Below are 15,597 nucleotides of genomic sequence, written 5' to 3' on the forward strand. Positions count from 1 at the left end.
GTCAACGGCGCGACCTGGCAGCCATCTCCAGATGGAAAAGCTGCTCTTCCCAGAAGGATGCTGTCAACAGGGACTGGCTCCTTTCTCGCTGCAGGTGTTCCCTCTGCCCCATGCCAAATGCAAGGTACCTGTCCATGACCTTAAATCAGGGTGTGCTGCTCTGTGTGTAGAGGAGGGAGGATGTAAAATGCAAATGTTGGTGTTGACAGCTTGAGCTTGGAGTAACACAGGAGTAGTTGTTACTTCTGTTTGTTTTGACTGTGATTTTAAATGGTTATAGCTGATGGTTTAGTTAACAGGAATATTGTTTCCATTTTATTCTGAAAAATGGGACTGGTACTTGGGTGGAGTTTCTGCGGTGTGTTTTTTTTTAGTTACCTGTGACAGCAGCTTAGGGTGCCAGCTGTGGGCAGTCACTGCAGGTTCAGCATAGAACCTCCTACTGCTGGTACAGGAGTCATTGCAAATGGCACTGCTTGGGAGACTGTAACCAAGCACAAGAGCTGCTAGTTCTGGCTTTCACGAGGTGTTTGGTGACACATTATCCCTGGTCTTGAGAGATGGTCCTTCTATGACTTGCCAAGGAAAGCCTGTCTGGAGGTGGAAGTTTGGAGTCCTGAGCAGGCTGGAGGCTTGTTGCAGCAGGTGGGAGGTTGTGTAAGGGCTGCTTGTGTGAGAAGTCAGGTCTGGCTGAGAAATGGGTAAATCCTCAAGTGTTTTCCCGGCTGGGCAAGGAGCTTGTGTGCTCAGAAGCCAAAGATGTTTCTGTCTGAGGCAGTGCTGAGGTGGTTTTACATAAGCCTGGAGCTAGGGAGGCTTTGTGGTGAGTGGGAAAACCAAAGGTGTTTTTGGGATCTGTAAGGAGAAACACCATCATATCTTAAACCCTGTGGCTCAACCTGGTGCTGACAAGTTGGGGTGTGAAGGATGGTGCAGTGACTTTGTTTTAGGTGGTGGCCCCAGGAGGTGCCACACATGCTCCAGCAGAGACCTCCCCTGGTCTGTGTGAGTTTTCATGTGCAGCAGCTCATGCTCTTGTACCCAGACCTGGGTGACACCAAACCAGGTGCTGCAGCTCCCCTGGAATTCAGAAGAGCTGAGGGAGGTGGCTGTGTGTGAGCAGCTTGATGGGAGGCTGAAAGGACCAGAGCCTGAGAGGTGTATTTGTGCAAAGCCCACAGGCGTGGTTGGTGCTGAGTGCCCTCTGTAGTGTTCACCTGGGGAAATACTACTCCATGAAGGGTTATGGGCTGTGACCATGTGCTGACCTCATGCTCCATCCTTTAAGCCCCTAAGGTGGCACTGCTGGTGGCTTGGCCAGCCAGGGCTCAGGTGAGCAGCACCATGCCAAGAGTCCATGCCTGACAGCCCAGGCCGGGTGTGGTGGCTCTGGGGACAGAGCAGAGCACGGCCTCACCTTTAGCCAAGCCCAGCCAGTCCTTCCCACCAGACACAGGCACTGGCAATCCAAGGGGCTGTGAGATGTGCAGCATCCAGTCTCTGACAGGTTCCTGCCACAGGTACCATCACCCTGCCGTGATGCCCTTGCAATTGCCTCTTCCAGTGCCAGTGTCCCTGGAGCTGGAGGCTCGACAGCGCTCTGAAGCCTTAGCCTAAGGCACAGGGCACTTGTCACTGGGGCTGAGGTGCCCATTCCGATGAGGGGGTCCAGATCAGAAAGGAGTAGGAGCAGCAATGTTGGGGCCATGCCACGATCGCCCTGGCAGGCCTTTCCCAGCACCAGTGTCCCCGGAGCTCTGGGCTCTTCAGCTCCCTCACCCCTAACCCTAAGGGTAACCCTGCCCTTAACCCTGATCTGAGGAGCAATTTATGAGCAGCTTTTTTATTGTGCTCTGATTCTAGAACTTTCTTCACAGACCCCAGTAGAGGTTTAGTGAGGATAGAAGCTGTCACCCTCTGGCCATCCTCTTTTTTTCCCCAGCCTTGCATGTTACCTTGCGATCTGCTCAGTTGACCTGGTTTCTCTGTGCTTGCTCAGTCCTGTTATGCAGACTGGGTTTTATTTGATTTGAGCTGAGGATCCTGCCTTGGGCAGGGATCTCTGCTTGTGCCTCTTGCAGGCTCTGGTTTGCCCTCGGAGGAGCTGTTCTGGAGAGATGGAGATCAATATCCCAGCCCGCTGCCAAGGACACACATCCAGAGCAGCATCCAAAGCCTGGATATGGACAGAACAATTCTGCGCAACGCAAGAGCTGTTATCAGTGCTGGAAAAGCTGGGCCTTGGGCTCTGAATGGAAAGCCAGGGCTGGGATGGATCCAAGGAGCATTGCTGCCTCTGCCAGTGGCTTGGCCTGGCTGCCATCCCTGGTGCTTGGGCTGCTGTTCTCTGCTGGACACAGAGGTGTGCTGTTCCAGACATCCTGATGTGCCTGGGCTTGCACAGAGGCAGGGAACACCTGTGCACATGGATGTCTGTCCCACTGCTGGAGTACATGTCCTGCTGCACTGGTGCTCAGAATGTTCCAGCGTGTGGGAACCAGTATTTTGGGGAATAAGCTTTGGATGCAGCTTGCCTGGAGCTCCTCTGTGCTTCTAGTCTTCCATAGAAGCCATTCTGATGCATGAAAGGGGACAGCTGCTCCCTCTGTGTCCTGAATATCCTTGCATGCCAAAGCTGGGAGATGGTGCCCTTTTGAGAAGTTCAGATACCAATAGCCTGGCCTTCTCTCATCCTGGAAAAAACATGGATCCAGCCAGGACTGCTGCTGGTGGCCCCTGGCTGCACTGGGTGGTGAGCACCCTGTGCCCGTCATCCTGCTGGTGCTCATCCATCCGCGGACACAGCTCAGGAGGCTCGAGGAGGTTCCTTGGCAGAGGTTGGTCCTTGCCCTGAGCCATGTTGTCCCCAGTCATCTCCTTGAAAAGAGCTTGTGCTGTGGCTGGGCTCTGTGCAGATGCCATCCCTGCAGGGAGACACTTCCTGCCTTCACCCTCACACAGAAGGTGGTTTCAGAAGCACGGTGGCCCCGAGTGCATGTAGCAGGAGGGCAAACTCACCCATCCCTTCCAGAAACCACCTTCTCCCAAGTCATTCGACCTCTGGGAAAGCTCAATGAGCTCCTGGTTGGCAGACTTCAGCCTGGAGTTGGAAGTTTGTCAGAAAAGGACAATTTAGGGGAAGAAGGCAGCTGTCACCCTCCATCCAGGTGGGTGCTGGTCACAGGGACCCAGGCTGCCAGCTGAGAGCAGCTCTGCCTCTCCCTCAGCACCTTTCCTGAGTCTCTAATGGGGCCAGGCTGAGCCAACAGTGGGAAATCCTGTGCCCAGGGAAGCTCTGCAGCATGTCATGGGACACAGGAGCACTTCCTGGTCCAAAATCTTCCCAGATGAGTTGGAGCGGTTGATGTGCTCAGTCCTGCTGCTCCAAGGAGGTCACCTGCCTCTCACCCTTGCTTTGGGACTGCAGTTTTGTGGCTTTGACAGAGGGCCTGGGGCATTTCTGTTCTGGAAAGGCCCTTCCTTCAGCATCCTGCCATGGGCACCAGCATCCATCCTCCAGAGAGCAGCCTGCAGTGGGACCAGCACCATCTCCATTAGCTCCCCTTGCAGATTCCCAGTGCGAGGTGATGGAGCTGGGCTGGCTGCCCAGTGCTGGGAAGGGGAGACTTGCCCTTACCCCACACCCCGACCATCTTCAGGCAGAAATAGGTCCCCGTGAAGCACCTCAAGGAGATAGGGAGAGGTCATGGATCCTCAACCCTGGAAGGCTGGAACCGTGGGGAGATGCTTCGTGCGGGCGGGTGTCCTGCTCAGCGGAGAAGGCACACGGCAGGAGAAGGGTGCTGGCAGTGACGCCCTCTCCTCCCGGCGGGGCCGGTGGGCCGTGGGCACCGTCGCTTTCATTTCGCTTCTCCTGCTCAGGCGGTAAATCTCGCCTGACGGGGCAGGAAGAGGCACCGGGAGGGGGAGGAGGCACCGAGGCGGCGGCGCTGCCGGTTGGTAACCTCAGCGCTTCCTCCCGGCAGGGTGCCTTTCCCGCGGCGCCCGAGGATGCTGCCCTGACACCCGCATCCCCGGGCAGGTGGCCCCGCGGTCCCAAGCATGGCTGTGTCCCCCGGAGGGATCCCCACGGAGCTGCAAGGTAAGCATCGCCCGCCGCCGCGCTGCCGGGGCACCGCTGCCACATGGAAGCTGCCCGTACCGGGCCTGCTTGGCCTCTCTGGGCTTGGCAGAGTCACTTTTGGGTCCCTCAGCTGCAACAGATGAGGTTCAGGGGGGTTCACAGCCCTGCAGTGTCTGGGGGTTCCTCTTGTCTACAAATTTGCCTGAGGATGGACCCTGGACCAGGAGCATCCCCAGATAACCTGGCTCCTCAAGGATGGGATTCTGTGCAGCTCACGCTGCCAGATTTGTGGGTGCAGCTTGGTGGGCTCAGTCCCTTGGGCTTGGACTCCTCTGGCCAGCTGGGGGTCCCCAGAAGCTCCCTAGGAAAGCACAGCACGGGGGGTGTGAAATACCACTGCTCACAGCCTCTCTTGGCTGATTGAAAAAGCAAAAGGCCACAGCGGTCTCGAGGCCCTTCAGCCTCCTCAGCCCCACCGAGGCTTGCAGTGGGGTGGGAAGGAGCTGGGTCACCGCGTCCCCACAGCCTCAGGTCCCGGCTCTGCCAGGGTGGGTCCCTGGGGCCCATGGCTCAAACCACTGATGGCATTGTGACAGCCTGGTTTGCTCTGCACGGTGATGGACAGCTGTGGTTTTGGTCCCGTTTCTCCCATGAGAGGCATGAATCAGGAAGGCACAGAGCTGGTGCTCAGGGCAGGAGTGATGCTCTCACTGGCCCAGGGATGGTGGGAGTGACCAGTCTGTGACCTTGGGGAGGCTGGCACATGTGACCACCCTGGCTGCCCTGTGGAGAGGAAGGACTTGGTGACCAGCTGCTCCCTGGTGGTAAATTTGGAAAGGAAGAGAGATCAGGACCCTCTTATCTCTCAGTGCTAGCTCCCAGTGGGTGAGGCAGCACAGGCAGTGTGAACCAGCAACCCCAAAGCTTGTGCTTGGTTGAGGCTGTGGCAGAAGATGGGGAGGTGGGTGCATCACCTGAGCAGCAGAGGAGACCCACAGGTGGTGAGTGTGAGGCTTGTCTGACAGCAACCAGGGTCTGACTGTCAGGTGTGGAGGGAGAGGACATGGTTCAGGTGGGGACAGTATCTCAAGAGCAACAGCGTGCATGGGAGAGGACCAGGGTGACTTCAGCCACCTAATTTCATATGGCCATTGGTCTTTTCAGAGGGCATCACCGCCTTCCTGGGGACAAAGAAGGTGCTCCTGGTGCTGAGCATCCAGCTGCAGGTGAAATCCAAGTATGATGACTTTATCTTGGTATGTGCAGAGTCTGGCCTGGTTCCTGCTTTCCTGGGTCCCCCAGGAAGGTGTTTTATGGTTGCAGTGAGGGACAGGGGTGGCTTCCATGTCACCATGGTCCCTTGTCACACCTTGCCTAGGTCCTGACACCCTGGCGAGCCTATGTGCTGCCTGTGATGCTGCCCGTGAGGGTAAGTGTGGGGACCCTGGTACAGCCCTGGGGTTTGGGGGGGCTTGGGGCACTGCAGGGAGTGACCCCTGAGTCACCTGGGCCACAGGGTCTGGGAAGCCCTCAAGAGCAGGATGAGGAGAGAGGTGGGGGGAGGGGGAGAGGGTCTTGTTTGGGGGCTGGTGAAGGGCGGGGCCAAGGCCAAGCACTACTGAAGGCATGGGAAAGTGTGGGAGCTGGGGGGAACCCTTGGGTTTCCTTTCTCCATCAGCACTGGGGCTGATCTTTCTTCTCTCACCCACAGGTTCACAGCAGCTTCAGCTTCCTGGAGGTGAGGGAGATGACAGTCCAAGAGCCCAGTGTGGTGAGTGGGACAAACTGGGACAAACCCAGCCTGGGCATTACCCCTCTTTCTGCCCACTCCCCCATGGCAAACCCTGGTCCAGAGCCCACCACAGGATCTGGGGCTGTTCTGGTCCCCCGTGGCACATTGAGGGCCACCAGTGTTGGTCTCATCAGGGGCATTGCCCTGGAGCTGGAGGTGCAGGGAGGCGCCCAGGGGTGCTGGGTGGGTGCCTGCACTTCTTCCCCTCTGGCATCCACGGACAGTGCCTGGCCATGGCACCTCCTGCTCAGCAGGGACAAGGTGACAAATGGCTGCAGGCTTACCAAGGTGAAGACAAATTTAGCAGGAGGGTGTTTTAAACCCCGTTAATCCTCTTAGAGAGGGGCGGGCACATAGGGCAGATGTGGCAGTGGAAACCATGGAAGAGAGAAATTGGATATCAAGGCTTGGATGTATTGGCCAAAACAGGGCTGTGGTCCTGGTTAACCTCCTGTCTGGTCCTTTCTGACATCCTGTCTGGCTTTTTCTTGCTAAAGCATCAGCAGCAGCCACGGCCTCAGCCTCCACACGGGGTTTCTGCTGCTCAGCAGGCTGCGTGGCTGAGCTCCAGGAGAGAGCTGAAGGAGCTGGGCACAGACAGAGGGGTGCAGGGAGCTGATGCCTCAGGGTGGAGGGGGGCAAGACATCTGACTGGGACGTGGAAAGCCCAGGGATTGTTAAAGTGCAGGCGGTCCCACGCTCTCCTGCCTCCACAGCCCCGGGCACTGGCGGAAGCGCCGTCCTGCACGATGCCAGCAGATAATTGTCATCCTGCTCCCACGCCTCAATCAGCGTGTAATTAAATCAGGGAGCATGTTGCCATGGGATTTTTTTTTTTCCTGGTAGGAACCATAAGCTGAAAAAGCCCTAAACCTCGATTAAATAAATTCAGGGATGAAACCTCCATGCTCCAGCTGCAGCTGCTGCAGGCAGAGACAAGGCTGTTCTCACCTCGCTGCATCGGGCTGCCTCTGCATCAGCTTAAGCTGAATTTTCAGGAGGTTTATGCCTTATTCTGGCACACCAATATACTTTATCCTAAATTCCTGGTGCTCACAGCATTCTCTGTGCTTATGGCTGGGTTGGCAGTGAGGAGCTGATGGCTGTCACCGTTGTGTCTGGGGGCTTGGGGACGCTGTGTGCTGCCAGCTCGCTCAGGAATCTCTCATCCTTTGGACCCTGCAGGTTGTCATAGAAACAGATGCAGCGTCTTATGCCTTCCGGTTCATGTCCTTGGATGATTTGGAGCAAGTTGTTATCCATGTCACCATGTCACTTAGGAAGGTCTTTCCAGACTCATCCCTTGGGTAAGGGTCTTCTGCTCCTGAGGGGTGGTTGTGCAGGAACCAGAGCAACCCCTTTGCCCAGAAAAGCCCCAGTCTGCAGAATCCTGGAAGGGTTTGGGTTGGAAGGAGCCTTAAAGATCATCTAGTTCCAACCCACCTGCCATGAACTGGGACACCTGCAGCTAGAAAATCCCAAATACAGGATGGGTCTGCAACATTGCTTTTAGCAGGAGAAAAACACATGGATGGAGGCCAGACCCTGTTCCCTGACTGAATATTTCTGGCCACCCTACACACAAGGGTTGTAGCTTGGCATAGAGTGGTGGGGATGCTCTTCTCCTGGCCCACCCTGACACAGCCCTCTGCTCCCTCCCCAGGACACTGCTCAAGAACTGCCCCCCCAGCCTGTATGAGAGGATCCAGCAGATCACAGACTCTCTGGAGGAAATGCTGCAGAGCAACCCTGGGCCTTGTGGTAAGTCCTGCCATAGCCTCCCTCAGGCAGGACCAGGAGGGTTGGAGCACTGAGGACCATTCCAGCCCTGCATCCATCATCAGCAGCTCTGCTGACAGCCCTCACCTCTGCTGGCAGGGCACCTGTGATGGCTTTGGTCAGACGGAGCCCTGCTGCTGGGGTCTGCTGTCCACCAGCCCACCCCATCCCAAGGGGCAGGAGCAGGTTTGAGGGGGTGTAGCTCCCCAGGAAGAAGCAGGACAGCAGGCAATATTGCTCAGAATCTACCTGCAAGGACCTGTAGCTATGCATGCTTCTACCCACCTCATGTGGCACCACTGCAGAGCCAGGAGGTTTTCCTGTAGTCTGGAGCAGGATCCCTCCATTTTCCCCATGGCAAAGTGCCTTGCCTGGTATCCACATGGACCAGCAAAGCAAGCCACAGCCCCTTTGGGGGCTGACAGTAGATCTCTCCCCTGTGAGGAGGGAAGGGGGAGCATCACTTCTGAGTCCCTGTCATCCCTCTCCTGTTTCCCACTCTCCCCAAAGTTCTCCTCCATGTCCCCTTGGGAAGGTCAGCCCCCAAACTGCCTTCTCCCTGCAGGGGGGTTTTCGGAGACCTACGCTGCCCTGTGTGATTACAACGGCTTTGCCTTCCGCGAGGAGATCCAGTGGGTAAGCTGGCCCAGCCTGTGGATGCAGCGGTGGCAGTGTGTCACTTGGTGACAGGATGCTTGTGGCTGCCCCTCGGAGCTGCTGGGGCTGGGAGCTGCAGCTTTGCCTGGCTTGAGTGCCCCCTGCTCCCCGGTGGGCTGGAATCAAAGTGCAGGTGGGAGCGGCGTGCCTTGGACTAGGTTGTTTCCCAGACTGTCACCTAGAGAGAGGCCCTGGAAATGTGGGACCTTGCTGGGTGTCCTGATAGAGGAGAATCCTGCTGGGACCCAGCCATAGCAGGACTCTCTGTGCCCCATTCCTCTGGACACTGATCCCAGCTCACCTCTCCCCACACCCTCTCTCCCACCAGCCTGGGCTGTGTTGCCCTCTGACCATTCCCTGCAGAAGTTGTCCAAGACTCACCAGTCTGTCCCACCAAGCTGGGACATGTCCCCTGCCAGCCAGAGCATTAGGGAAGGTTTTAGGCTTTGGGGTTAGGCAAGGGACTCCCCAGAAGGGGCTCCCCAAGGGCTCAGCTCCCTCCAGCAGCACCAGGGACCTGAGCCCTCCCCAGGACCCGGTGCTGAGTCTGATCCATGTGTGCATCCTTCTGGGAAGGACGTGGACAACATTTACCACAGCCAGGACTGCCGGGAATTCAACCTGCTGGACTTCAGCCACCTGGAGAGCCGGTGAGTCCCCGAGCCATGCTGCCTGCCCTGTCCCAGCACTCATCCTCATACTCCCTGCCCCTGTTGGGGGCCCAGCGTGCTCTCCTGCCCGTGTTAGAAGCTTTTGTAGGTTACACGCTCCAGGGATGCCACATCTGCAGCCTGACACTGCCCCTCACCAACGCTCTGAGCCCCGTCCCATGGGGCAGCAGCTGCGAGTCCGGGCAGCCTCTCTGTTCATTTTAAACTCTTAGATCATCCTGGGAGCTGTTTATAGGGCTGAAACCCCCATGTCACCGTGGCTTCTTGCAGCTCGTGGCTGTCAGGTGTTTCCCTATGCAAAGCAGCTTGCCACCCTGAAACTTGCAGTGCTCCCTACCAGCCCCCCCAGATATCTGTTATAACCTCATTATCACCTGGTTATAGCCTGATAGTGGGGCTGTGTGCTCCAGCTGAGTTCTCCCTGTGGGGCTCAGCCACGTCTCCATCCCAAGAAAGACAGAGCAAGGGCTCAGCTCTCAGGGGAGGCAGCTGCCAGGCTGGGCCACAGCGAGTCAAAGTTCTGGGCTGAGTGTTTTGGGGAACAGAGGATCTGTGTTCATTTGGTCAAAAAGGAGACGGTTTTAGAGATTTCTTTGGATGAGGAAGTAAAAAAGACTCCACTTTCCACTCACCCAAAACCTGTGGTGTTGCTCACATGAGAGCTCAGAGTTAAAAAGAATTTAAAACCCCGGGGTTTAGGTAGAAGCATGCAAATATTTTGATTCATTTGATTCTCCCCAAGGGAATAATCTGGGGAAGATGATCTGTACCTGTGGGTTGCTTTAAACCCACAATCCCCAGTCCTGTTCTGTTGTGTTGGGACACACTGAGGTTGGGTGTCTTGGAGCATCCCAGGGTTGGGTCAGTTGGAGCACCTCCAGTTTGGATGGAATGGGTGTGTCCTGGCATCCTGGGTGGCTTGGGGCCCCCTGGGGCTGGATGTCTTGGGGCATGCCCCAGTTGGGAGTTTTGGGTCACCCATTTGGGATTAGCCTTGGCTCATCCTGGCCCTTGGCTCCCTCCTCCCTGTCACCCTGCAGGGATGTGGCTCTGAGTGTTGCTGCCTTGTCCTTCAACCTGTGGTTCACCAAGCTCTCCTGCAAGGATTTCAGGCTGGTGAGTGCCAGGGCTGTGGCTCTGGGTGCGCTGGAGGTGGCCAGGCTCCCAGAAAGGCTTTCTTCTTCCCTGCCAGAATCAGGAGATTTCAGAGCAGCTGCTCTACATGCTCAGCAAGTCAGTGGCACTGGAGGAGCTGGTGCTGGAGAACAGTGGGCTGAAAGCGTAAGTGAAGGGGTTGCAAGGCAAGGATGAGCAGGACCTTGGCAGCTTCTTCCCTCAGTGCAGGGGGCAGGGAGGTCCATGCATGGAGCCTTGTGCCAGGGTCCATCCCCTCCACACTGAGAAGCTCACTGGAAGCAGAGACTCCCATAGCCTGGAAGTGAATACCCCCACCCCTGGAGATGCTCTGCTTCCTTCTGGCTGCTCAGATGAGCCCGGTCTGCCACACAGGCAGGAGCTGGTGGCATGTCCCTGTAAGACTACAGGGCTGGTGGCTGTCTTTCCTGGAGGTGTCCAAGCATTGCTCAGATGGGTGACCCTTCTCCCCACAGTGACTTTGTGCAGAGGATGGCCCAGGCGCTCAGCAGCCATCCCAACTCTGTCCTGCACACCATCAACCTCTCTGGCAACCAGCTGGAAGACAGAGGTACTCAGATTCTGGGCTGGGATGAGTTTACACCCACAAAAACTGATGTTCAGCTCCAGATCCCACCAGGAGCTGAGTCCTGTCCTGGAGGCTGCAGCTCGGGGTGGGCTGGACCCTCGCTGTGCTGGCACAGCCATTCAGAGCTCTCTGCTCTCATCAGGGGTCTCTGCCTTCAGCCGGCACGTGGAGAAGAGTTCCAAGGGTCTGCAGAGCCTCAGCCTGGCCAGGACAATGCTCACAGCCAAAGGTAGAGCCCAGATGCCCTTGCCCCACTCCAGAAAAGGAGCGATGGAGGGCCTGCAGAGACACCCTGGAAAGGGGCACCTTCATGGATGCAATGTCCTGCTGCCCTGGCTGGAGGAAAGTTCCCTTGCTCTGCTGCCAGGCTCTCCCCAGTGCAGGGAGCCTGTAGCCATGCATCTCTCGCTCTCTCTGAGCAGGGATGAGCACGTTATGCAAGGCCCTCACAGATAACAAAGCCACTGGATTCTCCCTCCGGCACCTGGACCTCTCTGGAAACCCTGGCACCCTGGCTGGGGACGACATCAGTGTGAGTGCCATGCTGTGATGGGGTGGGTGACACCACTCAGACTGTCCCCAGTCTGGTTTGGATGGCTTTGGTCTCCTCTGGTCTGTGTCCTGCCCTGAAGCACCCCAGGGATGGGGGGGTCATGGCTGCAGCCCCCCGCGCCTGCCTGGGAGCAGCTGGGGACAGCCTGGGGACATTCCCCTGCATCTCCTTGTGGGAGTGTGGCAGATGCCATCTGCAGCAGGGATGTATCCCATGAGGGAGTGGGTTCCTGTGTGCAGGATTCACCCCTGCTCAGCAGGAGGGAAGAGTCAGGCTGGAACTGGGATTCCAGGGCTGCAGGGTGGGGGGTGGGATTCAGGGGCAAAGCTGCTGAGCCCCCTCTGCTCACAGAACCTGCAGAGCCTCCTCCAGCATTGCCACTCGCTCTCCCACCTTAGCCTGGCTGGCACAGACTGTCCTTTGGATGCTGTGAGTACCATGGCAGTGAGCCCTGCCCTCAGTCCCCTCCATCCCTGGGCTGTGTGAGGGGCTGAGTGCCCCTGGGTCCTCCTCCACATGGCTCACATCCCCACCCTGGCAGCTCTTTGGAGCCCTGCTCCACGGATCCCACACCAGCCTCGTCCACCTGGATCTCTCCAAAAACGTGTACTCCCACAAGTAAGCCTGGGATGCTGTGAGGGGGGCGTGGTACCCAGGGGGGTGGGGTACCCAGGGGTGTGATACCCAGGGATGTGGTACCCAGGGGTGTGGGGTACCCAGGGATGTGGTACCCAGGGATGTGTAGTACCCAGGGGGGTGGCTGGTGCTGGGTTGCAGTTGTTGCCATGTTGTGCCCATCCTTTTCAGGAGGGTGAAATCCATCTCCCCTGCCATCAAGGAGTTTTTCAGCCAGGCCTGCTCCCTCAGCCATGTCTCCCTGGCAGGTACCAGGCTGCCAGCTGACGTTGTAAGGTGCGATTGGGCTGCGGGAATGGATTTGGGGTGAGCACAGCCTGGGGAGACCTTGGCCAGGGCTGGTGGGGAGGATGGAGGGAAGGGGCTGTGAGAGGCAGAGCTCGGGGAAGGATGCCTCCTCCAGCACATCCCTCCCACTGCCTGCACTGCTGGGGGTGCCCCGAGGTGGATGCTGGTCCCCCCATTTCTTGCACTGATGGGGCTTTGGTGACTTCTCCAGGGCGTTGCTGCAAGGGCTGGCAGACAACAGTCACATCAGTGACCTGCACCTGGATCTCAGCAGCTGTGAGGTGAGGGCCCAGCAGCCACGGGCAGCACCCCTCCAGCCAGGGGGTCCCAGTGGGGCAGCGTGGGAAGCTCTGTGCCCTGCCTGAGCTCCCCACAGAAGGATCTCGTTTGCAGGGCTCGCTGCCTCCCCTTGTACTGATGTCTTGCTGTTTCTTCCAAGCTGAGATCAGCGGGGGCTCAAGTCATCCAGGATCTCATCCCTGATGCCAGCTCCATCAGTCACCTGGACTTGTCTGACAATGGTAGGTTGCTTTTTCCCAGCCTGGGAAAAGATCTCCTACATCTCCTGGACTTTCATGTCCAGTCACCCAGCACAGGGAGTGAGGTGATTTCTTTATGCCCTCCTACCTCAAGACTTGCCAAAATTTCTCATTTTGCATCTTGCTTGATACAGTCCTCTTCAGTTCACTGAATCTGAAGTGGTCTCATGTTGCTGGTTCAGAGTTTGAAGCACTGAAAGGGTTTCCCTGGGCAGAAACTCTTCCCACCTCTCTGCAGGTGTTTGTAGCCCCTGCTGCCAGCCTTGTCCTGCTGTGCCCTCCAAAGCCATGGGCAAGTGATCCTAATCATCACAAACATCACCTCTGCCAGTTGTTAATTTCACCAAAACTTTCAAACAGCCTTGCTAAGTTCTCACAGCAGACCATGCAATTCCTCAGTAGCCAAATGGCTCTGGGAAAGGTGATGTGGTTTGGAGTCCTTCAGGACACCAATGCTCCAGAAGCTCATGCTCTCACCCAAAATTTTTGGCCAACCTTTGCCAAAATATACTCCTATTTCTGGCTTTCCCAGTAGAGCACCTCTGTGCAGGAGGAGCAGTCCATGGGTGGGTGTTGGTGCCTTGTGCCCTTGGCTGGTTGAGCTGCAGGGTGAGCAGATCCCTGCCCATATCCTTGCTGGATTTCCCTGGGGATGGTGCAGCCACGAGGATGGGAGTGCAGGCAGCTGCCTGAAAGCTGAACTCCTCCCAGGGTGGTGGGTGGGTGATGGGGGGCACATCCCTGAGGGATGGCAGAGAGCAAGTGCCATCTCCAGCACCCTCCGTGCCCCGTGGCTCAGCACAGCCTTGGCACCCCCATTCCAGGAGTGCCACAGGGGCTGCTCCTTCCCAGAGGTCATTTCCCAGGGACCTCAGCTCTGCACAGGTCTTCAGTCTCCTCAGGGAAGCCAGGAAGGGAGGAAGTTGCCCAGGAACATCCCACTGTGGCAGCTTGGTGGCTCTGCAGGTCTCCTGTGAGGAACCACCTTGGTGCCACCTCCACGGGTTTGCTGCATCCCCTTGGGTGTCTCCATCTCCTGCAGGCTTTGACCCCGACATGGTGACACTGGTGCTCTCCATTGGCAGAAGCAAATCCATTAGGCACGTCTCCCTGGGGAAAAACTTCAACATCAAATCCAAGTGAGTGCAAAGCAGCAGCACCCAGGCTTGGAGCCATCCTGGAATGGTGCACCCACCTTGAGCCTCTCTCCCCATCAAAATCCCATGGGCTGGTAGGAATTGCCTGCCCGTGCAGGGAGGGTCCGCACTGCCAGCAGCTGGTGCAGTGTCAGAGATGGGTCACAGCCCAGGCAAGAGTGGGAGGGAAGTCAGAGCTCTGCCTCTGTGGCCCCAGGGTGTGCACAAGTAACCCCCTGACAGCCTCCACCTCTCCATAGGGAAGGTCTGTTGGATGTCCTGCACCGCATTGTCCAGCTCACCCAGGAGGAGGATTGTGTAAGTCCAGCTTGCCCTCAGCCACCAGAACCATCCCATCCATGCTCCTGGTCACCCTCAGCCACCACTGTGCAGTCTCCATGCAGGGCTGCCACCCAGATCCCTCCTGCACAGGCTGGGAGCAATCCTCCCTTTCCCCCACTGCCATTCAAGTCCTTCTGCTTTTATTTTTCCTCAGTCTGAAGCAGAAGCTCAGACAGAGAAGTGGGAAATCTGGGAAAATGGGAGCCTGTATCTGGCTAAAGTCATGGAGGAGATACTTGTAACCTGCATTCAGCACAGCTTTCCTAAAAAAACCTCTCTTTTCTCCTCACTGCCTGCTGGGCATCTGAGCCAAATCCAGCCTGTCTAAGCAGTCACTGCCCTTCTGTTCTCAGGGTTCGGTATCCCTTGTTCTCTCCAAAACCAGCCCAGAGGCTGCTGCACAGGGGTGGAGACTGTGGCTGAAGGGTGACAAGCACCTTTACATGTCCTGGTCCCCCTCCTTGTCCCTTTTCCAGCCTCTCCAGTCACTGTCTGTGGCTGAATCACGCCTCAAACTGGGAACCAACGTCCTGCTGAGTGCCCTGGGCAGCAACACCAGCCTGGTGTCCCTGGACATCAGTGGCAACGCCATGGGGGACACGGGGGCCAAGATGCTCGCCAAGGCCCTGCAGATCAACACCAAGCTCAGGTAGCAGCAGCTCTGTCACACCCTGTGGGTGACCCTGTGCTGGGTGGCCCTGGTGTGATGGTTGTGATGCTGATGCCATCAGAGGAGTTTTGTAACAGCTCCTGATGGCCATGGATGAGGTCCTGGACCACTCCTGGTACAAGGTCAGACGCTATGACTGCATTTTGCACCCATGGCAGTCATCTGGCAGTGCTGGCAGGGACATGTGAAGGACAAGAGAGCAGCTCCATCCCTGCCCTGGTGCTTGCCACCTCTTTTCCAGGCTCCTGCCCAACCCAGCATGCTGCAGACACTTTTGTGGTCACTGCCCTCGCCTCATGCCCTGCCATCAATTCCTAAAACACCATTTTTGACCACATTGTGTACACAAAGCCAAAGCAGGGGCGTCTGCAGAGGAGATGGAATGGGCTGTTCCTCTGGGGATGTCTGTCCCTGCCTGCAGGATGGTGCCTGAATGTGTCCTCCCAGCCCTTCACTCCCTCCAGGCACCCACCTAACTTTTATAGCTCCTTGCAAAGTCCAAGTTTAGGTTTTGGATACTGAAAATTGTAATTTTAACCCCACTTTTACGCTCTCTGATGCCTGGAGTCAGCCTTGGGCTGACTCTTGCTAGCACCCACCTCAGGGTGGTGTGGGTGTGGGCAGGGCTCACCCAGGTCCTTCTTTTTGCAGGACTGTGGTTTGGGACAGGAACAACACAACAGCCCATGGGCTTCTAGAGGTGGCTCAAGCTTTGGAGAGGTAAGGA

At 57.1% G+C, this 15,597-nt stretch overlaps 1 protein-coding gene across 1 annotated transcript in view; it reads left to right on the top strand.

The window, feature by feature from the left end:
- The window catches only part of CARMIL2 (capping protein regulator and myosin 1 linker 2), a 26,793-nt gene continuing 11,196 nt past the window's right edge, over positions 1-15,597 (top strand). Inside the window, exons 1-23 of the mRNA XM_041458783.1 lie at positions 1-124; positions 3,987-4,102; positions 5,249-5,340; positions 5,463-5,513; positions 5,796-5,855; positions 7,062-7,183; positions 7,540-7,637; positions 8,221-8,291; positions 8,889-8,962; positions 10,024-10,099; positions 10,176-10,264; positions 10,594-10,688; positions 10,849-10,935; positions 11,129-11,238; positions 11,611-11,688; positions 11,801-11,877; positions 12,067-12,171; positions 12,395-12,464; positions 12,623-12,704; positions 13,765-13,861; positions 14,119-14,176; positions 14,677-14,849; positions 15,522-15,590. Coding sequence (XP_041314717.1) covers positions 4,063-4,102; positions 5,249-5,340; positions 5,463-5,513; positions 5,796-5,855; positions 7,062-7,183; positions 7,540-7,637; positions 8,221-8,291; positions 8,889-8,962; positions 10,024-10,099; positions 10,176-10,264; positions 10,594-10,688; positions 10,849-10,935; positions 11,129-11,238; positions 11,611-11,688; positions 11,801-11,877; positions 12,067-12,171; positions 12,395-12,464; positions 12,623-12,704; positions 13,765-13,861; positions 14,119-14,176; positions 14,677-14,849; positions 15,522-15,590 — 1,874 coding nt within the window. The 5' untranslated portion in view covers positions 1-124; positions 3,987-4,062. The remainder of the gene's footprint in view (positions 125-3,986; positions 4,103-5,248; positions 5,341-5,462; positions 5,514-5,795; positions 5,856-7,061; positions 7,184-7,539; positions 7,638-8,220; positions 8,292-8,888; positions 8,963-10,023; positions 10,100-10,175; positions 10,265-10,593; positions 10,689-10,848; positions 10,936-11,128; positions 11,239-11,610; positions 11,689-11,800; positions 11,878-12,066; positions 12,172-12,394; positions 12,465-12,622; positions 12,705-13,764; positions 13,862-14,118; positions 14,177-14,676; positions 14,850-15,521; positions 15,591-15,597) is intronic.

The sequence above is a fragment of the Pyrgilauda ruficollis genome, unplaced genomic scaffold (assembly GCF_017590135.1).
Source record: "Pyrgilauda ruficollis isolate IOZ18807 unplaced genomic scaffold, ASM1759013v1 scaffold13, whole genome shotgun sequence".
Lineage (NCBI taxonomy): Eukaryota > Metazoa > Chordata > Aves > Passeriformes > Passeridae > Pyrgilauda > Pyrgilauda ruficollis.